The sequence below is a fragment of the Onychomys torridus genome, chromosome 3, assembly GCF_903995425.1.
Source record: "Onychomys torridus chromosome 3, mOncTor1.1, whole genome shotgun sequence".
Taxonomy (NCBI): domain Eukaryota; kingdom Metazoa; phylum Chordata; class Mammalia; order Rodentia; family Cricetidae; genus Onychomys; species Onychomys torridus.
The window spans coordinates 80,619,051-80,645,753 of NC_050445.1; the positions used below are offsets into that span (position 1 = coordinate 80,619,051).

The 26,703-nt window shown below is 42.1% G+C and overlaps 2 protein-coding genes across 2 annotated transcripts in view; one reads left to right on the forward strand and one right to left on the reverse strand.

Moving 5' to 3' along the window:
* Positions 1-6,203, reverse strand: part of Dnajc2 (DnaJ heat shock protein family (Hsp40) member C2) — a 34,062-nt gene extending 27,859 nt beyond the window's left edge. Inside the window, exons 1-2 of the mRNA XM_036181013.1 lie at positions 5,962-6,203; positions 3,911-4,101 (exon numbers count right to left, since the gene is read on the reverse strand). Of these exons, the coding sequence (XP_036036906.1) occupies positions 3,911-4,101; positions 5,962-6,025 (255 nt within the window). The 5' untranslated portion in view covers positions 6,026-6,203. The remainder of the gene's footprint in view (positions 1-3,910; positions 4,102-5,961) is intronic.
* Positions 6,204-7,724: 1,521 nt separating this feature from the next.
* Positions 7,725-26,471, forward strand: Psmc2 (proteasome 26S subunit, ATPase 2). Its single transcript, XM_036181789.1, has 12 exons — positions 7,725-7,880; positions 13,708-13,745; positions 14,486-14,567; positions 15,480-15,579; positions 17,237-17,368; positions 17,757-17,829; positions 18,352-18,447; positions 18,866-19,030; positions 19,983-20,070; positions 25,760-25,962; positions 26,060-26,156; positions 26,237-26,471. The coding sequence occupies exons 1-12, from the start codon at positions 7,811-7,813 to the stop codon at positions 26,392-26,394; spliced, it is 1,302 nt and encodes a 433-aa protein (XP_036037682.1). The 5' UTR covers positions 7,725-7,810; the 3' UTR covers positions 26,395-26,471.
* The last annotated feature ends 232 nt before the right edge of the window (positions 26,472-26,703 follow it).

Below are 26,703 nucleotides of genomic sequence, written 5' to 3' on the forward strand. Positions count from 1 at the left end.
CTGAGATTTTCTGTGATTAAAAAAAAAAAAAGTCAGGCAGTGGTGGCACACACCTTTAACCCCAGCAGAGGGAGGTGGATCTCTGTGAGCTTGAGGCCAGCCTGGTCTACAGAGTGAGTTCCAGGAAACCCTGTCTCAAAACAACAACAAAAAACCAAACAAGGACAAGCAAGCAGACCTGGAATGCCTAGCATCTTCTTAACATACTTCTAAAGAACCCTTTTCTCTATTAAAACCTTGCCTCCTTAAATCTAGTTCATAGAGAATATTCCAGAATCCAGGTGAGAATGATACTAGACCTGGCAGGCTGGCCCATGGATGATGATAGCACAGAACCAGGAAACGTGAGGAGACAATGGGGGGATGCGGCTTCTTTGGAGACAGTACCTGCTTTCATTTTTGCTTCAGTTAACATCCTAGTGAATTTACAAGTTGAGGAAGCAACAGTAGTGAGGTCACATTAACCCAAACTGTGCACTTTGTCTTGGAGAATGAGCCAGCTATCACAAAAGAAGGTGAGGACATATAGCCTGGGAGAGAACAGCCAAATAGCCTACTGGGGATGGTGCTATCCGAGCCTACGGTCCTACACAGTACACGAAAGCAGGTGAGCAAGGCACAAGCTGCCAGTCAGTAAGCAGGTTTTTCCATTGCTTCCAGGCCCCTGCTTGAGTTCCTGTGACCTCTTCTGTGATGGACTGTTACCTCAAGTGTGAGAAAAGCAAACCCTTTCCTCTCCATTTGCTTTTGGTCACGGTCTTTATGACAGCAAGAGAAACCCAACTAAGAAGCCATTACCTTTTTCCAGTCCATATCTTCACTGCTCATCAAGTCTCTTGAGAAGTTCTGCGTACCATGTCCTCACAGCACTTCAACCATTTTCCAACCTGCCCCAGAATGACTCTTCTGTCCATGCCCACTGCAGGTGCTATGAGCTCCTAATACTTCCTTAACTATCACCTTCCACCTATTTGATTGGCAACCTAGCAGATTCCATCCACGAACAGTCTCTCCTCCATTCCCTTTTTCCTACAGCCATAAGTCAGTCACCCTGCATGCTTCCTAATGATCTTCAAAGGCCAGTCTTGGTGTTTCTTTTTATCTCATTGTATACTTAATCTTCAGAGATCACACCCGATCAGGGGGTACAGGTGAGTCCTGTTTATGCTATCAATCACCCAAATAACTCCAGTAAAACCTTTTGTAAGCCTCAAAGAACCGTAGCATCTGTCCAGCCTCCCAGCATATTCCTTTTTGCCTTTGACATCCATTTCCAAACTTAAGCCTGGTGCTCCTGTTCACTGAAGGCACCACACTCTTCAATGAAGATGCTCACATGCTTTCTCTCTGATGGCGTTTCCCCTTCACTGGCTGTCAGGTTTTTAGCTATCAGGTCACTGTTTAAAGTTATCACCTTACTTAAAGGATTTTTTTTCATCTCAATATACAGGCCTTCCCCATCTACTAATGAGAAGTAGCCACTTGGACATCCTTCACATCACCTTCTCCATATGCGTGTCCAGCATTACCAGCCATGTGCTCTGACTTACTGTCACCTCTGGAATGTAAGCTATGTCCAGTGATGTCCCACCCTTGGCACATAGCAAGTGCTTGATTCACACCTGTTGAATGATGCCAACCGGGCATGTGAGTAGACCCAGTTGCTTTGCTCAGATGTCTCCTCTATTCTCTACCTAAGATTCCCCACTCTTCCTTCCTTATCTTATAAATCTTAAGATTCAATTTAACCTCCTGCTAAGCCTGCCCTGACCTTAAGTTACCACTTCTCTTTGTTTTAAAGTTTGAAATAGTATTTCATACTTACAGTGTCTCTATTTCATCATCTCCTGATTACTGCACAAACCTGCAACCTCTTACATTTTCAACCTTTTTATTAGTGATGAGGCCACTTAAACATGCCCACCAAATCCACTCTTCATCATTTTTCAAGGTATAGGCTGACAAATCTTTGGATCAGTGACATTGGTAACTGCCTTTTCCCCCTTGAGAATTCTCACACCCTTAGTTTCTTGAAGACTGTAGTGCTTGCTACTCAGTAAACCTTTGCTGAGCTAGCAACTTTACTTTTTAATATGGATCTTATATAACCCAGGCTGACTTGGAAATCTTCAGCCTCCTGATAGTGGAGATTACAGGTATTTCCATGTATCTGGCTTACAGAGTGCTGGGAACTGAACCCTAGGTTTTGCATGGTAGGCAACTGAGCTACATCTCCAGCCCACCCCCTCCTTTCTTACAGCCTTCTTAGTATCCTTTACTCTCCCTACCCCTGAAAACTCCATCTCCCTTAATATTCAGGCCTCTTCTTTTGAAGAGCATGAGGGCTAGAGGTATGTACCCCATGCTCAGCCCATGAACCATTACTGTCCACTACTTAGTATTCACCAGGCACCAAGAAGTGACATGCTTCATACACATCATCTCATGACTTCATTATAATCCTCTGAGCTGTTCATGAACACTGTACCAAGAAGGGGAATGAGACACTGAGATGGTCACCAACTTTCCAAGGGTTCAGTGCACTAGCCGATTGAAGTTCAGGCACTTCAGCTCCACAGTGTACCCATGTAATACTCATTTGTCTAGACTTATATGCACGTCTGGCTGCTGAAGCCATTCATTTCTCACAACCTCAACTGCTGCGCTTCAAAGTAGACCTAATCTCTTACTGAGTCACAAACCAATGTTCAACCATCTTTAAGACAACTTTACTAAAATGTGGACACAAAACTGCCTGCAAAGTTCCTCAGCCTGCACCCCAGCACTGGCTACTGTCTGGTGTACTCTACAAAACTTCTCCTGCCATCAGTGTGTCCCTTTTCCTTAAAACCTGGCTATACGTGTTTCAAATCTTTACCAACAGGCCTGTCTGTGTGCAAGCCTTGTAGCAGAAAGTTACTCACTTTCCTCTAGGTCTGCCACACTTCAGACATTTCCCACACTGCCAACAGAATTGTTTTTCTAAACGTACATTGGAGACGTGTGTTTATGTGTGTGCAGGCATGTGGAGGCCAGAGGACAACCTCGGGTATTATTCCTCATGTACGATCCACCTTTCTTTCCCTCCCAGACAGGCTTCTTACTGGCCTGGAACTAACTTAGTATCTAGGCTGGCTGGCCAGTAAGCACCATACACCTGTTTCTTCCACCCCAGTGCTGGGATTATGTAATGTACTGTGATCAAACCCTAACAACCCCTTATTCTCTTTCCTCTTTTTTAGAGTGGGTTCTGGGGATTGAACCAAGGTAAGCTTGCAAGTACTTCACTATCTCCCCAGTTCTAGCCTGGGAATTTTTGATGACTTATTGTCTTGAAAACAAGATTTGAATTAATTCCTAAATGACAACTGAGTTTGAAACAGACTGGAGTTTTTTCTGGGCCTAATTTCCCACAGCCATCCCCTATGGACTCTTCTTTATTCCCTCATGAAGTGGTAGATACTCTTTATTCCTGTCTCCATTGTCTCATCCTTCTATCCAAAATGACTTTTCTCCCTTCTCTCCTACATTAACTACCACTCATCTTTCAAAGATCAGCTGGATTGTGTTGTTTCTTTTTTAAAGCTAGGGCCTTATATAGCTCAGGCTGGCCTCTAAATTCTATGCAGTCGCAGATGACCCTGAACTTCTAACCTTCCTGTCTCTATTTCCCAAGTTCTAGCATTACGGGTGAACGTTCCCACTTCCACAGAGATATTACTTTTGCTCTGAAACCTTCCCTGGATGCCTACGGCTAAGACAGTATACTATGGTCAGTGCTATCCCGACTCTGGGCTCAGCAATAACAGTACTTACTTAAGCCTATCATTTGAATGCCTTAGAATGCAGTCTAGTGATGTGGTTGATGTCTAGATGCTCTGAACCATTGAAAGCTCTGCATAGTAAATACCTTCCAATCTTTGGGGTCAAGTGTTTTCAGCATGGGGAACTCTTCCAACTGTAACTCTTCATCTTCTGATTCCTCTGACAACTCTTTCTTATCCTCCAGTTCCTGAAAAGAGGTAGAAGCATTTCTGTTTCTCCTCTTGACAAAAGCTTCAAACCATCTTCCCACGGGTTCAACTTGATGGAGTGCAGAGGCTGTGAGGAGAAAAGTAAGACTTCAATCTATTGCAAGGAACACATCTACTTCAAGGCAACATGATTTCCTAGGAAGAGCAAAAAATGACATCAGAATATAATTTTCAAACCATCAACTATAAAAATAATTGCAGAATCCAGTTGCACCATAGGTAGCAAATTATCCTTGGTAACATTTATTAATTATTCCAGAAACCTCTTCCAGTTAACATTCCATTAAGGGTGATGACCTGGGTTCAATGCCAAGAATCTACATAAAGGTAGATGAGAACTAACTCCATAAGTTTCTCTTTGACCTCTGCATGCATGCTGTGGCACTCAAAAACACCCCATAACTTTTTTTTTAAAGCAAAAGAAAAGAAACTCAGCAGCTAATCAATTATTTTCCTAAGAATGTGAGAAAGGAAAGTGAGGATCCAGTAACAACAATAAAACTAAATGATAAAATGCCACCAAGAACTAGCTTCAAAAAACAAAAACTGTATACTCAAGTGATCTTAATTATTAATGGCTTAATTACTAAAATGGTTAATAATTCTAAGGAGTCCTTAGCAACAATCTGTTCAGATAGATAATTTTCCAAGCCAATGCTGGGAACTTACTACTGCATCTCTGTCCTGGTGATGCAGGCTGGAGTTGAACCCAGAATCACTGGGTTTTAGTTTAGGACCACAAGTTTCTTGAAATGTGAATCATTTCAGGATGGAAACAATACCTATCTCATTAAGTTCCTTGACTATTTGAATGCAGTTTAAAAACTACAAACTGGGGTTGGGGGTTTAGTTCAGTGGTAGAGCCCTTGCCTAGCAAGCACAAGGCCCTGGGTTCGATCCTCAGCTCAAAAAAAAAAAACCCTACAAACTGTTGGAGAGACGGCATTACAGAATAAATCATTGTACATATGTACAACAGAAATTAAAAAATGGTAATCTGGGTCAGGAAAAAAGTAAGATCATAGTTTTAATTTCATAAGAAATCAAAGTGCATTTTTTGTGCAGTTTTCGGGCAACATTTTCTAAAGACATTTCTCGCGTTTGAATTGGCTTCTGATATTAAGATATTCTCCACCTAATACTGGAGAGGATTCAAACGCTGAAATAAACCAGCTGTGTAGCGGGGGCGTGGCTTTCAAAAAGGCCTTTGGAGCTGTTCTCTCTAGTATAGAATTACACCGAGACACACAAACGCAACACGTGCCGTGGGAAATATTTAAAAATCACATTCAACAAGTGCCCACGGTAAGTGGCTACGGGAATGAATGCAGAGCAGTAAAATCGGAGACGTTTCGCTTGAAATACCTTCCGGCGTGCTGGGCTATAAAACAAAATACCTACAGCTGGAGACTAAGTTGCTCTTTCAGCCTTTTCTCAGAGTCCTCCAAGTTTCTAGGAGCTCCTGCAAGGGCTTCCAATGGTATGAGGAAGTTATCTGAGCTCGAACACTCAAAACCCAGAGCCAGGAGCAAAGGTAGCGGGGAAGTGCTTAACAGCGTTCACAGGGCTTGGTACAAATCCCGGCACGAGGGTGCGTGCAGCGGGGTCTCTCCGCCGTGGGCAACGAGGTGCTTTGGAGAATCTTTCAGGTTGCCGGGGGGCTCGGTCCTCCGTTGCTCAGCCCGCTCCACGAATCAGCAGCCCCAAGAGAAAGGAGGACCCACAGGTGCAGAAGACGCCCCCAACCCTCCCATCCAATAAACCAGGGACTCTTCCAATTACAGCACGGAGCAACAGGGGTTCGTCACGGCCCTACACGTCCCGGAGCAGGTCGCCGGGCTCAAGGGGCCGACACAGGGGTTGCCAGGGAGAGGGCTGAGGCAGGGGCGCCCGAGGCAGGACGGAAACCGGGCTGGTGGGCACGTACCGGAGGTCAGAGCGTGGGTGATGGCGGTGCTCTGGCCCTCCGCGGCGCTCGGCAGGAGCAGCATGGTGGCTGGGGCTAGTCCCACGGGCGCCGCGGCTCGCGTCCAGCAGGGAAGGCCCTCTCCGTCCGCTCTACCTCCTAGTTAGTCTGAGCCGCGCGCCCAGGCTGGACGCCCAGGAACCGGCGCGTGGAGACGACTAGTAAGCACTTCCGGGATAGGGCTTGCGCGCTGCGGACGCCAAGCCCACCCCCACCTACTCGCGCCAATGTGCCGGGCCGCCTACTTCCTCTACTGACTGTAAGCCGGCTGGAACCAGGGAGCCCGAAGGAACAGTTCCTAAACTTTCAGTTCCTGCGTGGAAAAGGATTGCGAGAGAGCGAGACGTAGAAAATAATTTTGAAAAAGAACTTCACGCACTATGTCACCCAGACCGCCTCTAACTCGTGACAATCTTGTCTCAATCTCCAGAGTGCTAAGCCTTCAGTCAGAAATCGCTGCTCCCTAGGCACCTCATACAACTAGAATTACATAACTTTTGTATTATGTTATTATACATTGTCTCTATGTGAGTGGTTTATTCACTAGTATAACGGCCCACAGATTTTTTTTAAAGGATGACTAATACTGTATTAATATAACCGCATTTTTGTTTAGCCATTTGTCTGCAGATGGATGCTTGGGGCTGTTCTTCATTTGGCCTATTGCTTAATGCAACTATGAACATGGATGTACAAGTATCTTTTTGAAATTCCACTTTCAACTATTTGTCATTATATATCCAGAAGTGGAATTACTAGCTTATATAGGTTATATTTTAGTTGTTTTCAGTTTTCAACAACCATTGCACCATTTTACCCACCAACAGTACAAACGGTTCTATTTTCCCCTACATCCTCAAATTCTTATTTCCTTAAAAAAATTAATAATAATAATAATATAGCCGGGCGGCGGTGGCGCATGCCTGTAATCCCAGCACTCGGGAGGCAGAGGCAGGCGGATCTTTGTGAGTTCGAGGCCAGCCTGGGCTACATTGTGAGTTCCAGGAAAGGCGCAAAGCTACACAGAGAAACCCTGTCTCGAAAAACCAAAATAATAATAATAATAATAATAATAATAATAATAATAATAATAGCCATTTAAAAACAGCCATCCATGGGTCAGGCATAGTGGCGCACACCTTTCATCCCAGTACTCAGGGAGGCGGATCTCTGTAACTTGAGGCCTAAAGAAAACAAAGTGCTTTTTATTTGCACTTTCTCAGGGTTGAACATTCTGTCAGTTGGCATTTGTGTATATCCTTTAGAGAAATGATTGTCCAAGTGCTTTACCACCTCCCATCATAAAAGCCAGATTGTTCTCTCCTTGAGCTGTAGCTCTTTGCATATCCCAGAGACACATTCCCTACCAGAAATGTGTTATATTCGTTCTATTTGTATATCTAGTCACGAATTAACTGTGTCTAAAATGCCAGACATTTTACAAACACTGTTATTTAGTACCTCCCCAATCTTGAGAGGTAAAGGGGAAATTAAAATTTAAGAGATTTAATAAGTTACCCCTGACGGCGTGTATTACTAATGAGTAAATCAAGATTTAAATTCATCAACTGAGCCAGGGTTAATCTCGGAAGTTTCTGTTCCGGTACACAAAAAGACCAGACCTGGCGAGGGATGGGGTGAAGTCTGGGCCTGCGCACACAGAACCAGTCTCTTCAACCCCGAGGCGCACTGAAAATAAGCGCCAGAGCGCTGTTCTACTTCCGGTGGGGAAGAGAAAGGGCAGACACCGCCGGAAGCGAGGAAGGTGCTGTGTAATCACTAAGACGCTGAGGCACTTTTGACCGCGAAAATGCCTGATTACTTAGGTGCGGACCAGCGGAAAACCAAAGAGGATGAGAAGGACGACAAGCCTATCCGAGGTGAGACACGGGCTCGAGCTCCCAGCCGGGAGGGACCAGCGCCGGCACGGCAGGGGCGCGGAATCCCGCCGCCTCGATGCTCTGTCCGCTTTGGCCCGGAGTGGTGATAGGCCTGGGTCGCAGTCACTGCCTGCCTCCTGTCTCCCTTACTCACTACCACCTCTGGATTCTTCTCTTGCTGACCGATTTTTTAAATCAGGTGATTTTTTTTTTAACAGAATATTTTACCAGGCATTGAAGTTCCATATCCAGTGTGGCCTTGCAGGCTTTCAAAAGGTGGCCAGCCTGGCGGGGTTTGAGTTCTTCCTCCCGGCCCCATCCTCCCCTCCCCATGTGTAGCAGCGACGGTTTAAAACTCGAGTCGGAAGAGATCGTCTCGAATTCTTGTCCCCAGAGTCTAAACAGTGCTGATTCCAGCCATTTTACGTTTGTTTCTAGACATTTTTAATACATACAGAAGCACGACTGTGTGTATGCAGGGGTGTGTGTGTGTGTGTGTGTGTGTGTGTATCATAATGTATCTTGATGTAGATCAGCATCTTGCATTTAGAGATTTCATGATCACAAGTGCTTGTCTCTGTGCAACATATCCTATATAATGGCAGTACAGTAACATTTAAGTATTGATGGAGAATTCGAATGTTCCAACCTACAAATGATTGTGTCCTAAAACTTACCACGTGAAAGTTAGGCTAAATTCTAGAATCAAGGTTGTCATTTTGCCAAAATTACTTCCTATAGAGACTAGACTTGTTGACATTTTTCATTCAGTGCATGAAATATGGTCAACATTTTTGGATGTAGTTCCTTCTATTTTCTTCTAGTCTTGTCTTCATGCTTTGTTTTCAACCTTTTTATCTTAAAAATAACTATTTTTCAATGTTGTGGTGTCTTACTCTTTCTTACCAATCCCAACTTCTCCTTCACCATTTATGCCTCTTCTGGGCATAAATACTATGTATACCTTTTTTTTAAATCTTCACTTCTGCCTCTCTCCTTAAAGTGTTTACATCATTGAAAGTTTCAGAGGTAAGTAAGTATTGATAAGAATTTTGGAGCTCAAGTATGACTAAAGTGTGTATCTTATATGATCTTTACAGAAACACTCTGAAGGTAAAGTTCTCTGAGTTAAATGATGGAATTAGTGCTAGAGAAATTAAATGATTTTCCTAAGGTAACCTGACAGATACATGACCTTATTTTATTTAAGCCTGTCCTGGAGGTTGCTGCAGGTTTAAACCCCATGGTTTTTTGGCCCCTGACTTGGTTCTGTGGCATCCTTTTGAGTGTCATCAGCAGTTGTGATGCCCTGGGATCTCCTCCATTCGGATGGCTTTAATCCCCATCTGAGTCCGAAGGTGATGACTAGTAGATTCCATTTTCATGTCTGAAATGGCAAATTTCTCATTAGGCTTTTGCTCTCCCTTTTTTTTTTTTTTTCCCCAGAGCTGAGGACCGAACCCAGGGCCTTGCACTTGCTAGGCAAGCGCTCTACCACTGAGCTAAATCCCCAGCCCCATGCTCTCCCTTTTTAAATTCTGGGAACTTCATTGTTTGTGTCTTTTTCTGTACATAGGCTGTCAACATTGTTCAAGCCAGTTTAACCTTGTTGGTGACATGACTTCAAGCTTTCAGTCACTGAAGCTCCTGCTGTGACTGGGGACCCCACTTTGCTGGCCAGAGTGGTCTGTTTTTCAAGCCCACAGTGGTTCCTGTGTTCCTCGATGATGACTCTCCTCTCCTCCCCGAGGAGTCCTCGTCTGTGTTATCCTTCATTCAGCTCTGCCTGCAGGACTCAGCGACAGTTTCAAACCTAACCTCATCTCTTTCTCCCTTTCTCCTCCGGGGCCTTGTTACTGCTCCTATTGTGTTGTACAGAATTTTCTCTTTGGTTCCCGTAAATATACTAATACCTACTTTGTCTTAAAAACATACAGTTGAGGCCAGAAAGTTGGGGCACATGCCTTTAATCCCAGCGCTTGGGAAGCAGAAGAAGGTGGATCTCTGTGAGTTCAGGGACAGCCAGTGCTACATAGGGAAACCTTGTCTCAAAAAATCAAAAACAAACAACAACAAAAACCCATACGGTTGAGGCAATCTGTTCTCCCTTTTCAATTTACAACTCATTTTCTTTTTTATTTTTCCTCCCCTCCTTCATTCCTTTCCTTCTTTCTTTCTCCTTTTATTGCCTAAACATCTGAAAGGATAAGTTTGGTATTAGGAGGAGCTAGATTTAAATGTTGGTGTTAGTTCTTACTAATTGGCCTCAGTGTAGTTTGCAAATAATTGTATTTAGTATACAGTACATTTATATGTAGTCACTGTTTCTCATGCAGCGACTCTTTGGTCTGTTGTCCTGACTGTCCGAGGCTTTCCCAAGTAACCCTGAGCCTTATTAAACTTCTCTAAGTGAATTTTATTGCTTATTTTCCTTCCTTTTTGCCGTTTCTTTTTCCTTCATTGGGTCCTGTAATAGTTTCTCTAAAATTTACTTGGGGCTGGAGAGATGGCTCAGAGGTTAAGAACACTGCTTGCTCTTCCAAAGGTCCTGAGTTCAATTTCCAGCAACCACATGGTGGCTCACAACCATCTGTAATGAGATCCGGTGCCCTCTTCTTGCCTGCAGGCATATATGCAGGCAGAACATTGTATACATAATAAATAAATACATCTTTTTATAGCTGAGGATCAAACCCAGGGCCTTGTGCTTGTGAGGCAAGTGCTCTACCACTGAGCTAAATCCCCAACCCTAATAAATCTTAAAATAAATAAATAAATAAATAAATTTCCTTCCTGGTGATTTCATCTATTCACATCTTGACCTGTCTCTTCTCAAACACAATTCTCAGTTAACCTTTTTTTCTCTTACCAGTTTATAAAGGTTTATTGTGGGGGGGTGGCAAGCAGGGTAGGGTCAGTCCTTCTTGTCAGCCACTTTCCTCGTAGCCACTAGTAGGTTGCTCTGCTCCTCACTGCTTCCTCTTGGTACATTCCCACCTTCTTGATGAACTTGAGCTCCATTTGTTCTTGAGACCCTGAGGAACAATAGTTCATAAAGCCACATATTCCCTGGATCGCATCTTCAAAGAACTTAGTGTGTTTAGCGCAGCATAGACACCTGTGGCCTTTGTTGAGGCCATGGCTGCTGCTCTCCAGTGGCAGCCAAGACTGGAAAGACTTAATTGTTTTGACTTCTTGTTGGCACTAAAACTCTACTGCCTAATTTCTCTGCCTTCTGGATTGCCACATTAGGATGTGCTGGTGTGTTCAGGATTCTTAGACTGCCATTAGATTCTGAAGTTTATAGGACATGTCTTGGGACTTAGTTATAACTGTGACTGACTTTATTGTGACAAAATCTGCAAAATGGACAGAGGATGTGAGATAACATCCAGGGAACAGGAATAAGAATTGCATGAATGTTCCTGATTGTCTCGACAAGAAGATACCATGGCATGATTAAAGTAATTACCAGTCAGGGCAGATTGTTGGAGACTTAGTACCAATGCCCAGTTTGTTTGTTTGTTTGTTTTACTGGGGGTTGGATAGATAGGCACCAAATTCTAGACTCTCAGAAGGAAAAGTTGGTATTCTGCATGAACTATTTATTTGTGCAAATAGTTTGGCCTAGTGAACTGGAATGATCAGAACTCTACCCAAATCCAAGTTTTCAGACAGCAGCCAAAGGTCAGCTTGTAAACATGCTTCCAAAGGGTAGCAGTCCAGCCTGTTCTGCTAACTCTTTACAGGGAGAGCTATACATATACCCGATGCTTAGGAGATTGAGGTGGGACTAGTCTCTGGTTATTTCTGTGCACTGAGGTTCCCATCAAATTTAGTCTGCTGCCCTGTGCTGCAAATTCTTATTCTCCAGACTTTTCTAACCCTGGATTTTCTTTTCCATTTCATTTGTTTTGTGCAGTGTTGGGGATTGAACCTCCGACCTCTTACATGCTAGCCCCAACCTAGTGTTATGGTTTGCACCATTGTGAGAGTCTTGGGACCTCTGATGTACTCTACTTTGTTGCTAAGCCATTTCTTCCTAAAGTACAGTTTTGTGGGGGTTTTGTTTTGTTTTTACTTATAAACTGTATGGCTGTGGCAGGCTTCTTGTTATCTACTTCTATCTTAAATTAACCCATTTCTATTAGTCTATAAGTTGTCATGTGGCTTGTGGCTTACCGGTACCTTACATCTCGCTTGTCATGGCGGCAGCTGGCAGTATCTCTCTGCCTCAGCCTTCCACTTCCCAGAATTCTCTTCTCTGCTTATCCCGCCTATACTTCCTGCCTGGCCACTGGCCAATCAGTGTTTTATTTATCAACCAATCAGAACAACATATTTGACATACAGACCGTCCCACAGCACTCCACTACTCAAGCTCTCTTACCCACAGCAAGAACACTTCCTCACCAAGACTGCTCTAGTTGGTTGTTAACTAAGTATCCTTGCATACGTAAAAAAGAGGCTATCCTTCCCTGTGGAAATTGCCTTTGTAGTTTGAAAAAAAAAAAAAAAAAAACAACAACTTTAAAATATGTACAGTTGATTTAAAAAGTTATTTGTTTATGGGTGTTTTGCTTGATGTGTGTGTATATATGTGTGTGTGTGTGTGTGTGTGTGTGTGTGTGTGTGTGTGTGTGTGTATGTATGTAATACATGTGTGTCTGGTACCTGCAGAGGCCAGAGACAGTGTTAGATGCCCTGGAACTGGAGTTACATGGTCATGAGTTGTCATTTGGTGCTGGGAATCCAACCTCAGTACTTTGGAAGAGAATCAGTGCTTTTAAACCCTGAGACATCGTGTCAGCCCCTGCAGTTGAGTTTTGATATTCAGAGAAAATATATTCTGTCAAGTCCTTGCAAATGGTGAATTAACAAATACTGTTACATTCTAACACACCCACACACACACACACACACCTTACATAGATTCTAATGTTATATTCTAGAAATGACTGGTCCTGATAGATATTTATTTTTTATTTACGTAAGTAAAAAGAGTTCAGAAGTGATGTTACTTTCCTGAGGTTATCCCACTAACAGATTTCAGAGTTGGGATTCATTTCTGTCGGTCTGGTGGCTATACTACATTTTCTCCTACCTGTCACATCCCTTCTGTGTGAGAGCCTCAAGGCAGGAGGGCTCTCTCTACGCATGACTATTGACTTAATAATCATAGTTAAATTTTAGTTACTAGGCCAATTCACAATACACAATGTATCATTAAAGAAGTATAGACTATATATCATTTACAGATAGACTATAAACCGTTTATAATACCTGATAACATTTAAGTAATCACCATCTAAGACTCCTTGTCATATATTTTAAAAAGATTTTATGTATAAAGAAAAGTTATTTGCATATTCATTGTTTTTAACCTGCCTATTTGACTTAATACTTGAATATCTTTCTACAAGAACTTATCGTTTTAATTACTGCTTTGCATTTCTTTTTTGTTTGTTTCTTTGGGTTCCTCTGTGTAACCACCCTGGCTATCCTGAGACCCTAAACTAGGCTGGTCTTGACTTAGATATCCACTTGCCTCTGCCTCCCAAGTGCTGGGATTAAAGATGTGTACCACCATCCCACCTGGCTGCCTTGTATTTCTTTGTATGAATATAGCATGATTACTTAACTAAGAGCCATAATGGGTATGTTTTATATGTGCAGTACATAAAGTATATAATGTAGTAATTCATTCCCTGTCCCCATTTTTACTCAGTTTTTGGAACTTGTTAAAACACTGATTTGAACAGAAAGGTTGACCAGCTGCCTTCTCTTGCTGAACCTCATGTCATGTATTGTTTCTGTTTTGTTTTAGCTCTGGATGAGGGGGATATTGCCTTACTGAAAACTTATGTAAGTCTTTTAAATGGCTACCAGATGTTTTGTGTTTAAACAAAAATGGTTTTGTCTTTCTGAACTGATTAGAAGGAAGTGTCTGAGAGTCCACACTAATTGAGAAGAGTCACCTGCCCGAAGTTTCTGTTTAGATGACATCAGAGAGTCTGTGTGCAGCATGCTTAAACTAACTCCTGATCTTTATACAACCTCTAATAGTGAGGGCATTATATTGAAAGATATTTTAAATGACTCTGTAAATATTTACTATATTTAAAATGTATGTGGCAAAATTAGATTTGAAATGGAAATTTTAAGTGCATAGAAATAGGCTACTTTTTTTTTTAAAGATTCATTTATTTATTATGTATACAGTATTCTGTGTGCATGTACACCTGCAGACCAGAAGAGGGCGCCAAATCCCATTACGGATGGTTGTGAGCCACCATGTGGTTGCTGGGAATTGAACTCAGGACCTCTGGAAGAACAAGCAGTGAGTGCTCTTAACCTCTGAGCCATCTCTCCAGCCTCCAAAATAGGCTACTTTTCAATGGGGTGTGGTGGCTCGTGCCTCTCATAAGTGTGAGGCCAGCCTGGTGCAGATCAACTACAGGTCAGAAAATGCAGAACTGCCTTAGGAAAATGCCTGCAAATGTTTCCCCTCCTGTTCTTACTCCCAGGCTCTGATACAATTAAGGCTAGTAAGAGTAAGTTGTTTATATTTACGTGCTCTAATTAAACTGACCTTTCTCACCCAGGGGCAGAGTACTTACTCCAGACAGATCAAGCAGGTTGAGGATGACATTCAACAACTTCTCAAAAAAATTAATGAGCTTACTGGTATGCGTTATCCCTACTTCCTTTCTTTAAATGAATTGTTGATTGTGCTATACTGGTGTGTATGTATTATCCTGCTTCCTTCAAATGAATTGTTGATTGTGCTAATTTTTAATGTGCATTAGTGTATGTATGTCTGTGTGAGGGTGTTGGGTACCCTGGAATTGGAGTTACAGACAGTTGTGAGCTGCCATGTGGGTGCTGGAAATTGAACCTGAGTCTCTGGAAGAGCATTCAGTGCTCTTAACCACTGAGCCATCTCTCCAGCCCTGTGCTAATTTTTTAAAATGCAAATTTGAAATAAATTTTGAAGTAAAATCATTAATTACAGGTTTTTTTTAAAACTCTTAAGAAATTTGACCTCATTTAACACCCTTTTTTTACAAATGTGTTTAATCCTTATGCAGTTAAGTAACATCATCTTTTACACAAGTAGTATTTCTGCTGGCCAGAGCTTATATCAGTAAACTCTAATATAGCAAACATTTTATATTGAAGAAAACATGATCTTACCCACTGTGGCTATTGCCTGATTTTTTTGGCACTTGGGAATTTAAATAGTGAAGTCTGTAATACAAAAACCAAAAATAAAATGTCAAGTAGTCATTGCATTTTGGGTTTTGTTGCTTTGGGGCAGTGGTTTTGGGTGGAGGTTGTAGGGTAATGGCTCTGTCTGAAGGCATTAGGCAGTACCTGAAGGCAATTTGATCCCTGTGATATGCAGAAAGGTATATTACTGGTGATGTATAGTATCTAGAAGCCAGGGATACTGCTAAGCATTCTACAAAATGTACAGGGCAGTCCTTGGAAATGGGGCATATTCAATATAGAATGCCAGTCATGCAAGAGGTGAGAAAGTCACTTTTGGAATGATGCACTGCATTTTGCTGTATTTTGCCACCTTCCTCTCTGTAGGTATCAAAGAGTCTGACACTGGCCTGGCACCACCAGCCCTCTGGGACCTGGCCGCAGACAAACAGACACTTCAGAGTGAACAACCGCTCCAGGTGGCAAGGTATGCTCAGTGCTCTGTGGGACTTTGTTTCCAAGACATTTTAGAGTTTGGGGTCTATTACAGTAGTTTAAATTTGTTTGTTTGTATGCATGCAAAGAAGTCAATCTGGAGGTCTTAAAAAAATGTGTGTGTGAGCACGCCTATGTGTACAGTATGGGTGTCGGATCAGAAGACAACTGTTGGGAGTCTTCTCCTTTGTCATGTGGATTCCAGGGAGCAAACTCAAGACATCAGATTTGGTGGCAAGCCCCTTTACCTGTTGGGCCTTCTTACTGGCCCCTTGAGGGTTTTATTAAAGACATAACTACCTTGTTTGGATTTTTGTTTTGTTTTGTTTTTTGAGATAGGGTTTCTCTGTGTAGCTTTGCACCTTTCCTGGAACTCACTTTGGAGACCAGGCTGGCCTCGAACTCACAGAGATCCGCCTGGCTCTGCCTCCCGAGTGCTGGGATTAAAGGCGTACGCCACCACCTCCCAGCAGAATTTTTTTTTTTTTTAATTAAGAAAATTTTTTCATTCATTTTACACATCAATCAAAGATTGTTGATTGTTGGGAATTTTTGTATTGCTTTTAGTATAGGTATACCTCTTTGCTTCCTTTTAATTTTTAAAGAAAATGTGTTCAATTTATAGATGTAAACTGTTAAAGGTCCTTATTTAGCCATTCTTAAAGAAAAGTTTCTGTATATTTGCTTCTTTCTTTTTTTAAAGAAAGCCTAGACTGGTCTCAAACTTGTAGTGATCCTGCTGCCTCTGCCTCCCAAGTGTGGGATTACAGGTGTGGGAAAACATACTCAGCCTACTTTTTAAACCATGGACTGACTAGCCAGACGTGGTGGTCCACACCTATAACCCCAGCACCCAGGAGGCTGCATCAGGGGCTCACCACGTTTGATACCAGCCTCAGCTACATACTAAGACCATGTCTTAAACCAAAAAAAAACAAAAAACCACAAATGTACAAATGCACCTTGTCATCCACCTCCCTTCCCCCAGTTAAAATACCAAAATCTACCTCTGTGTCTATAGAGCCGTGTCTGTCAGCTAAAGTAATAATACATTTAATTCTCCCTTAGACCTAGGCTGGCAACAGAAGACAGTCTTGTTACATATTCTGCAAATACAAAATACTCATACCATCAGCCTACATGCACACTCTGGGAGCTGTTTTGTATTTCTCTGTATTTGTTGCTTAATATGAATTATGTATTCTATTTTCTTTATTAGATACTTTGACACACGTGAATTATATATTAACTTTTACCAGATCTCTCAGAGAGTGAATACTTTCAAATTAAAAATAACAACAAAAAATGGATTTAAAATGTGAACCCAGAAGAAAATGAAAACATATAAATTACTGAATTTGAAATAAGATACACAGCTATATTCTTATAGGGAAAATGAAAAGGAAAGTCACCTAAGATGAAAAGGTGTCCCTGATAATAAAGGGAATGAGGGTCACACCTGGGAACCATTAATGACACTTTTGGGGTTGGTCTTTCTGGGGAAGGGATCATCTGAAAAGTCTGTGGCTCAGCTAAGGTTGAGTGGATGCTTGGAGTGAGCACAGAGGGTCTTGAGCAGTGGCCCCCTTACTGAGCTCACTGTTGGTGTCTTGGGCTCCTTACTCTCATGAAGGCCTTTGCTGTGCTAGGTGTACGAAGATAATCAATGCTGATTCCGAGGACCCCAAATACATTATCAATGTGAAGCAGTTTGCCAAGTTTGTGGTGGATCTCAGTGATCAGGTGGCACCCACTGACATTGAAGAAGGGATGAGAGTTGGGTAAGTTCATACTGTGGCTTTGTTGTGAAGGAGTAAACAGAATGCCATGGAGTGTGAGAGGTGGTTAGAGCACAACTCAATAGTCTCTCTTTCTCTGTAAGCTCCCTGACTTCATAGCAACGTAGCCTTCCCACTCCCAATTGCGTGGCCTTGCACGTCCTGATGAAAGGCGTGCGGCTAAGGTGGAAGCAGTGCTTCTTGAGAGTAGTTAATGTCTGTAGAATACATAATAACTTACTCTTCACAGCTTTTCCTCTTCCTAACTTCGGGGACTGTATCTCTTTTGCTTACTTATAATGCGATTTTAAAGATAAATCCTAGCCAGAAAGAGTTCTCTGAAAACTTAAGAGCATCTATTCTGTTTTTGTTTTTATTTTTACTTCCTTAGTGTGGACAGAAATAAATACCAAATTCACATTCCACTACCTCCTAAGATTGACCCAACAGTTACCATGATGCAGGTAAGAAACTCGGGGAAAGAGATTGATATGCTTTAATATAGTTGCCAGCCAGGCGTAGTGGCTCATATCTGTAATCCCAGCATTTGGAGGCTTAGGCAGAAGCATTGCCATGAATTAAATCCAGCCTGGGCTACAGAATGAGTTTGAGGCTAGCCTGGGCTACAGGGTGAAAGCCTATCTCATAAAAACAAACAAAACCCCAAAACAACAATAATTGCATCTATTCCAAAAAAGGTTGAAGCTTTTAAACAGCTAATGTAGGTTATATACCAAAAAGTTATGTACCAGAAATTAAAAAATATTTGGAAGTATTTATCAGTATTTGTCCCCTATTAATGTCAAATATAGATCAACAAATAGTTCTAGGACACTGAAATTAATGTCCTAACATGTAGCAAATAGTCTGAACTCCCGTTTTATGAACATTATTGTTACAGAATGGTTTTTATAGTATTAAGTCTCCTGTGGAGGATATGGTCTGCCACTCAAAAGCCTATGAGTATGTTGTATATTCTGTCTTAGGTGGAAGAGAAACCTGACGTCACATACAGTGATGTTGGTGGCTGTAAGGAACAGATTGAGAAATTGCGAGAGGTAGTTGAAACCCCTCTACTCCATGTAAGTGGCTGAATGTCTCCTTTGTGTTAAGTTGTCACAAGCTACTGGGCAGAGAGCACTAGCATTGCTTATGTATTACATAGTTTTGATGGTTTGCTTCTCTTAGTGAAAACTTGTGATGGGGTGGAGGTGTGGAAAGATGGTTAAATTTCAGAAGAGAGCAAACAAAAAGAATTGAGTGGCCAGATGTATTTAAAAGACAGAGCTGCTTTTTAGATTGATAAAGGAAATTAGTCTGTTAAGAATATGAAGAAAATAGTTGTTCCAGTGAGATCAAGAGAAAACAGTTAAACCTTGGAGGATAACAGAACACACAAGATCAGATAATTGATTTTTAAAGTGAAAATACTATTTTTATAACATTTTATATTTTTGTTATGCCGAAGTTGTAAGTGTAAAATGTGTGTCTTTGTCACAGCCAGAGAGATTTGTTAACCTTGGGATCGAGCCTCCGAAGGGTGTGCTTCTGTTTGGCCCCCCGGGCACGGGCAAGACACTCTGTGCTAGGGCAGTTGCTAACAGGACTGATGCTTGCTTCATCCGAGTTATTGGGTCTGAGCTCGTGCAGAAGTACGTCGGTGAGGTAAAGTGAATTTGTCAACATTAAAGCATCATTGCTCTGTGAGAGATTTGTGATATATGCATAAGATTAAAAAACAATTCCAAATGAGCTACCATTTAAAATTCTGACCAACATGTTTCCTCCCCAGAAGAATGGCATTTAGTGCAGTTTTGGTGTGTGGGGTAAAAACCAGAAGTGCTAGGTAAATGAAATTTTATTTCAGGGACAGTAGTCAATAGTTTAATGAGAAATAGAAAGCTTGGATAGTCTATATGTGTGGGCATAGGTATCTATACACACACTTGCAAGTATTTAGCTAAGTACATGCATTTAGGTTAAAGTCTAGGGTTGTATATGCTATATCTAAGACATACTGTTTAGTATAATTAAAGATTATCAAAAGGGCTATATGACTTAGTATTTTAATTTTAATATTTTGATCAAAACGTAATCAAATTCAGTGATCATTAAATCCAAGTTGACAGATCAAATACTTTTATTTCTTGAAGTTTTGCTTATCTTACTTCACTTAAGAATGTTAACTTGATTGCTTCTAGTCTTAACCTTAGTGCTGTTGAATAGCTAGAGAATCATGAAAATTATGTAATATTGTGTTGAGGCTAACAAGATTAATTTGATAATATAGGTTCAATATTTTTGTTTGTTTTATTTTATTTTATTTTATTTTTTTTGAGATAGAGTTTCTCTGTGAATCTCTGGCTGTCCTGGAACTCTCTGTAGACCAGGCTGGCCTCGAACTCACCCCCCTGCCTCCAAAGTGCTGGGATTAGAGGTGTGCACCACCACTGCCTGGCTCAAACTTCAATCTTTTTTAAAAAAAAATTTAGGTGATAATGGATGAGAATGCTGTTAGAAAAAGTGTTGAAAACTATGCAGTATAGTTTGTTTATTTATTGTACTTTACAAGATTTTAAAGTCAACTCTGTAGTAATGAATCACATTTTCCCTCTAGGGGGCTCGAATGGTTCGTGAGCTTTTTGAAATGGCAAGAACAAAAAAAGCCTGCCTTATTTTCTTTGATGAAATTGATGCCATTGGAGGTATGAATGATAAATTTTACTGATTTAGTTAGTTTTTATTATGTGTGTGTGAGTGCATATGTACAGTGACAGTGCTGTAGTGTCTTAGGGTTTCTATTGCTGTGCAGAGACACCATAACCATAGCAACTCTTATAAAGGAAAACATTCATTTGGGACTGGCTTACAGTTCAGAGGTGTAGTCCATTATTGTCATGGCAGGCAGTGTGGCAACACACAGGCAGATGTGGTGCTGGAGAAGAAGCTGAGAGTTCTACATCTAGATTGGCAGGCAGAGACACACTGACCAGGCTTAAGCATCTGAGACCTCAAAGCTCGCTCCCAGTGACACAATTTCTCCAACAAGGCCACACCTCCTAAAGTGACAGTTCCTATGAGCTTATGGGGCCATTTTCATTAAACCACCACATGTAGTATGCATGTAGTCAAAGGACAACCTATGGGGTCACTTCTCTCCTACCCCAGGGATCCAGTTCAGGTTGTCAGATTTGGTAGCAGGCACCTTTGCCCCTGAGCCATCTCACCATGTCTGAATGATATTTTAAAGAATTAGTGTAAGACTGAATTTCATAAAAGCTTCAAGTGATTTGTAGTTGAGTTCTGACATGTTAATCTTTTTTTTTTTTTTTTTTTTTTTTGTGGAGCTGAGGATCGAACCCCGGGCCTTGCGCTTGCTAGGCAAGCACTCTACCACTGAGCTAAATCTCCAACCCCCTGACATGTTAATCTTCTACAAAATTTTAACTCCAAGTTACAGCTCTGCTACATCAGAGCCCAGATTTAAGCAACAGTATGGCTATGAAGGAAAAAATACTGCATAGCATTGATAGCTTGTGTTTGTGCTAGTTCATTTCATTGTGGGCATAAATGTCCACACTTTGAACAACTTGTAGGTTGAAATGATACATCATCCCTTACTGTGAAGAAGGCACTGGACTGTAACAGAAATGGTGGCAGTTTATCTTTCTTTACATAAAATAATAATATTGGCTTCCCAGATTTGATATATTATAGTGTTAGCCCTGTGACCTACTCTATTTATTTTAACTAACACTGAAGCCTCAGTTTACTCAACTCCACAAAAGGAATGATAATACCTGCCCTGTTTGTTTTTTGGTACTTTTGCAGGTTTAGACTAAAATGTGATAGACTGTGAAAACATTGAACTGTCCTGAGGTGTTGGCTGTGGCTTTAGAATACTAATCCTTAGGAGCTACAGATATACCTGTCACTGTCTCCAGTAACTTCTCTTCCAGCTGACAACATGATGCTCCACCATGTACATACATGCTGTTTCCTCTGTTAACTTCTCTGTTGGTAGACATCTAAGTTGGTTCCTTAAGTGTGACTAATGCTGCAATGAACATGTGCAGGTGTGTCTGTGATATTTTTGCAGTCCTCTGGGTAAATATCCAGGAGTGGTATAGCTGGGTCCTACAGAAAATGTATTGTTAGGGTTTTTGAGAATTTTCATAGTGAGTAGACTAGTTTACACTCCCACCATCGGTGTATAAGGGACTCTTTTTGTCCATATCCTTCAGAAATTGTTACTTGTCTTATTTCTTTCTTTTCCTTAAACAATTTAATTTAGTGATTGCGTGTCTGTCTGTCTGTCTGTCTATGTGCCACAGCACACATGTGGAAGTCGAAGGGTAACTTGCCACAGTCAGTTTTCTCTTTTTCTGTGTGGGTTCTGGGTGTCGAACACAGGTCAAGGAGCTTGGCAAAATCATCTTTACCCACTGAACCATCTTGCTGTCCTGTAGTTTGTTTTCTTAGTGAATGGCATTGTGACTGGGAGAAGGTAGGTTCTCAGTGTAGGGGTTTTGTTTTTGTTTTTACTGTGTATGGATGCTTTGCCTACATACATGTATGTGTACCACATGTGTGTCCTGCGCTTGTGGAGCTCAGAAGAGGGTGTGGGATCCCCTGGAACTCGTGTTACAGGTGGTCATGAGCCACGTGGGTGCTGGGATCTGAACCCAGTCCCCCTACCCCCACATTGTAGTTTTGATTTAATGTGTCTGTTATGACTGGTAAAGTTCAACATTTTCATATGCATTTGCATTTTCATTTGTATTTCTTAAGAACTGTCACTTATACTCAATTCCTTAACACATTATTGTTTGGGGTTTTTTTCTTTGATTTTTCTAGTTAGTGGTTTGAGTTCTTTGGGTTTTCTACACATTAATTCTGTCAGGTGTGTAGACTGTCTCTTCATTCATTTGCCATACAGAAGCTTTTTCATCTCAGGAGGTTCACTTTTTGGTTATTGGCCTTCAGTGATACCCGCTGTTCCTAATTTTATTTTTTTATTTATTTAATTATTTTTTTGAGCACCTTTCCATCTGTTTATCCTGTCACTGGAGAAGCAACGAACAGATGGGTCCTGTTTTAATCCAGTCCTCTATCTTGTCTTTTTGGTTTTTCGAGACAGGTTTCTCTGTGTAGCTTTGTGGCTTTCCTGGAACTCGAGTTATAGACCAGGCCTGGCTCTGCCTCCCGAGTGCTGGGATTAAAGGCATGCGCCACCACCGCCCGGCTCTATCCTGTCTTTTGACAGGGGAATTAGTGTTTAAGGATGCACAAGCACATGTGTGCCCACGTGTGTGCAGACCAGAGGGTGGCATTGTTTTCTTCAGTGTCTTTCCACCTTATCTGTGGAGATAGGGCCTCTCACTGAATCAGAGCTCACCAGTTTGGCTAGACTGGCTGGCAGATTAACTCCAAGGATCCTCCTGTCTGCCTCCCCAGCACTGGGATTATAGGTATACACTTCTGTACCCCAGTTTTGACATGTGTGCCAAGAGACACACGAGTCCTCACAACTGCACAGCAAGGACTTTACCAACTGAGCCATTTCCCTGACCCTTGGGTCTTGATTTTTGTGAGTGTGTGTGTGCGTGCGCGCTTTGGGACAGGGTCTTCCTGTGTATTCCTGCCTGACTTGGAACCTCACTACATAGACTAGGACTGGCTTGAGCCCACAGAGGTGGTGTTGAAGATGAGTATTGATTTGTGTCATTTTTGCTGCTTTTGTAGTGTTTGATATTTTCTCAACACTCATTTGTGTAACTACTATCCTAGCATGGTTTGTTTTTTCCTGTGGCTTCACAGATGTACTTGTTCTTTTTCGTCTAAAAACGTCTTTTCATTATCCTCTGTGGAACTGAGTTAGTGGTCATAAATTCTTTAAGATTGCTTTTGTCATGGAAAGTTTCCTTTTTAGTTCTTCTTCATCATCATCATCATCATCATCATCATCATCATCAGTAGTATCTTCCAGTTACTATTGCAGTAAAGCTGGGTTAACAGATAATGCAAACCAGGACAAGTTACATACTTTGGGAACAGAAAATGAAAAAATACAAAAGAAAAGAGTGATTAGGGCAAGGGGTATACTGGCAAGAACAGCCAACTGAGCTGGCTGGCCTACTTGACATTGGGGATTGAAGAAGGAGACGTTCATGTAGAGGAGACACAGGGATAGAGAGTATGAACATAGTCATGCTCACATCTCAGATCTAGTGTCTCCTCTTAGAGTGAGTCTGATGCACATGGGATAGAAGGCAGGAAACTGGAGTCTCCTCTGTGATATGAAGCAGCTCTAGTCTTTCCTTTTTAGATACTAGATTACAGATGCTGCTCCAGTCTTTGGGTGGGACTTCAACAGATGGAGTCTCAAATGCCCAAAACATCTCTGTGCCTTCGGTTCCTCAGAACAAATGCTAGCCCCACCTTTGTGCAATTCCCAGTGCCCCAGTCTGAGTCGACACTCCACTGTGCGCCAGGTTTTAGCTTGTTGAATGCTGCACAGATCCAATTCAGAGTTTAGTCTCCACAGGCTAGCAGTATTCTTTTGGCCAGGTTTCAGCATTTGGTTTTGCGTCACTTGCTGAGTTTCCCAAAAGTGTGGTTCATAGGGGCTCTTGGGCTGCCAAGCCACCAACATAGCAGAAGCCTTTTTCAAATGGTGTCTTGCTTTCTCAGTTGCCCAGTAATAAACACCCAGTGCTGAGGAAGCTGCTAATGCTGTTGCTGCCCTGGGTATGACCTTTTTTCTAGTTGTTTAGAATGTCTGATAACGTCTGTGGGTATGTGCATGTGTGAGTACAGTGTCTGCAGAGGCCTGACACCAGAAGAAGGTATCATATTGCTCTGGAGCTGGGGTTATAGGCAGTTGTGACTGTGAGCTGTGGGTGCTAGGAAACTGACTCAGAGGGTCTTCTGCAAGAGCAGTTTATACTCTTAACCCCGAGTCATCTTTCCAGCCCATTTTTCTTTATTTAAAAAATGTGTATGTCTTGAGTACATGTATGCCATTCATGGGTACATGTGTGCGTGTGTGTGACCATGCCTGCAAAGGTCAGAAGAGTTTGTCAGCTGGAGTCAGGCCGTTGTGAGCAGTCTGCAGGATTTGGGGAATGTAGCTGGGGTCTTCTGTAAGAACTGCAAGTACTGTTAACTGCTGAGCCATCTCTATTCTCCTAATACTCTTTGGATAGGTGTTTTCTAGCTTTCTACAGATTATTAGTACCTGGAGACTCTAGCCAAGGTAATAGCTGCCATCTTGAAACTTTCCCTAAAGGGGACCCACACACAGTGGGGGCTTCCTCCTGGACCCCGGGTTAGGCACAAACCACACCCAAGCACCCGTTTTCACAGAGATCCTTTATTAAGCAGGAAGAAAAATTAAAGTGGCTGTTTTCTGCTCAGAAAACAGCAGCAAATGACCTTGCAGGTACAATTTTAAGAAGAGGAAAGGGGGAGCTCTGTGTTAGAACGGGCTAGGATACAGTGGTAAAGGAGATAGAGGGGGAAACGGGAACAAGGGAGAAGGGGCAGGGGATTTGTCCTGGAGGGACAAGGGACCACCTCTGGGTAGAGAGGAGACTGACATGGCCCATAGACAAATGGCGGCTTATAAAGGTAAGGGAACCCCGTGTTAGGATGAGGTGTTTAATTTTGATTGGGCATGTGAATTAGGTGAGCCAAAGGGGGCTTTTGATTGGTTGCTGGACTTCAGTACTTTGATAGCTGGACCTTGGTAGTCAGCTTCAGGAGAAGGAAGTGGCCAAATAAGGGACTAGACCTGGTGGCTAGTCAGGAATGTAATCTAAGGCTTTTAGGAAGGCAGAGTGAGTGGGAGAAAGGGGCAAGGCTTGCCAGAGCTACATGTTTGAATGGGCCAGCGTCCCTCCACTCCCTACAGAAGAGTTCTTGACTAGTTTACAAAACAAAATGTCCTTAAGGAGTAACTTCAAAGATAAAGAAAACTGTTAAGTAAACTTACAGTCAATTCTTTCTAAATCAAAGATTTGCTCAGGTTCAGTTCAGGCAAAATTCCAGCACTGAGAAGGGAAATGCATGCAAAATCTCATCCCTAACAAGAAGCTATTTGCAATTGCTACCTGCTGGGAAAGGAGGAATCACCGTTCTCCAATGAGTGTCTCTGGGTATATCAACTATACTCTAGGGCTGGCCAGCACAAAATAGACTCCATATTTTTTGTGTGATTTTTGTTTCATTTTGTTTTGTTTTGGTATAGTTTGCTTTTTAGTTAGTTTTATAACTTCAGAGTAGGGTGTGTACTTTGCTGCAAGGGAGGCCGTGAGCCAAGGCCTTCTGTTTTCAGGTCCTGAGTAGAGCTGCTCTAAATGGGCATGAGATGATTCTCTGTTGTCTTCTCAGGGGCTCGGTTTGATGATGGTGCTGGGGGCGACAACGAAGTGCAGAGAACAATGTTGGAACTGATCAACCAGCTGGATGGTTTTGATCCTCGAGGCAACATCAAAGTCCTGATGGCCACTAACAGACCTGATACTCTGGATCCAGCACTGATGAGGCCGGGGAGATTGGACAGAAAGATTGAGTTTAGCTTACCTGATCTAGAGGTAGAAAAAAAAGTTCATTTTAGAAAAAATATTCTTTAAATTTTGTCTTTCTGTGATATATTTTCACTTTAATATATGTAAATTCCTTCATTTTTAGGGTCGGACTCATATCTTTAAGATTCATGCTCGCTCAATGAGTGTTGAAAGAGACATTAGGTTTGAGCTGTTAGCCCGACTGTGTCCAAACAGCACTGGTAAGTGCTGCTCTTGTTCATTTGCCACTCAGGGTTTAGCGGCTGCTGTGATTAAACATTCTATTTTCTCTGTTGGACAGGAGCGGAGATTAGAAGTGTTTGCACAGAAGCTGGCATGTTTGCAATCCGAGCACGGCGAAAAATTGCTACAGAGAAGGATTTCTTGGAAGCCGTGAATAAGGTCATCAAATCTTACGCCAAATTCAGCGCTACTCCCCGCTACATGACATATAATTGAGACCCAGAGGCTTTGACAACTTCCTGCGCTTGAGTAACTTGTTGACACCTTACAAAAATAAAAGATTTCAAAATTCATAAGTGCTTCCAGATCACTGTTCCTTGTGGTGTGATACTCATCAGAACAGCATTCTGGGCACTGTTGGTGGCTTGGCCCCTGTCATCTGAAGGACTAATCATAGCACTTCTTAGCCACCCAATAGCTCTTGCTCTGCTTGTACTGGCTGCAATTGTGCATGGCCTTACTGTCTCTCGTGTAGATCCTCAGTGGGCCCAAAAAGTCCAGAGTGTGGTCACATGTGTCCTAACT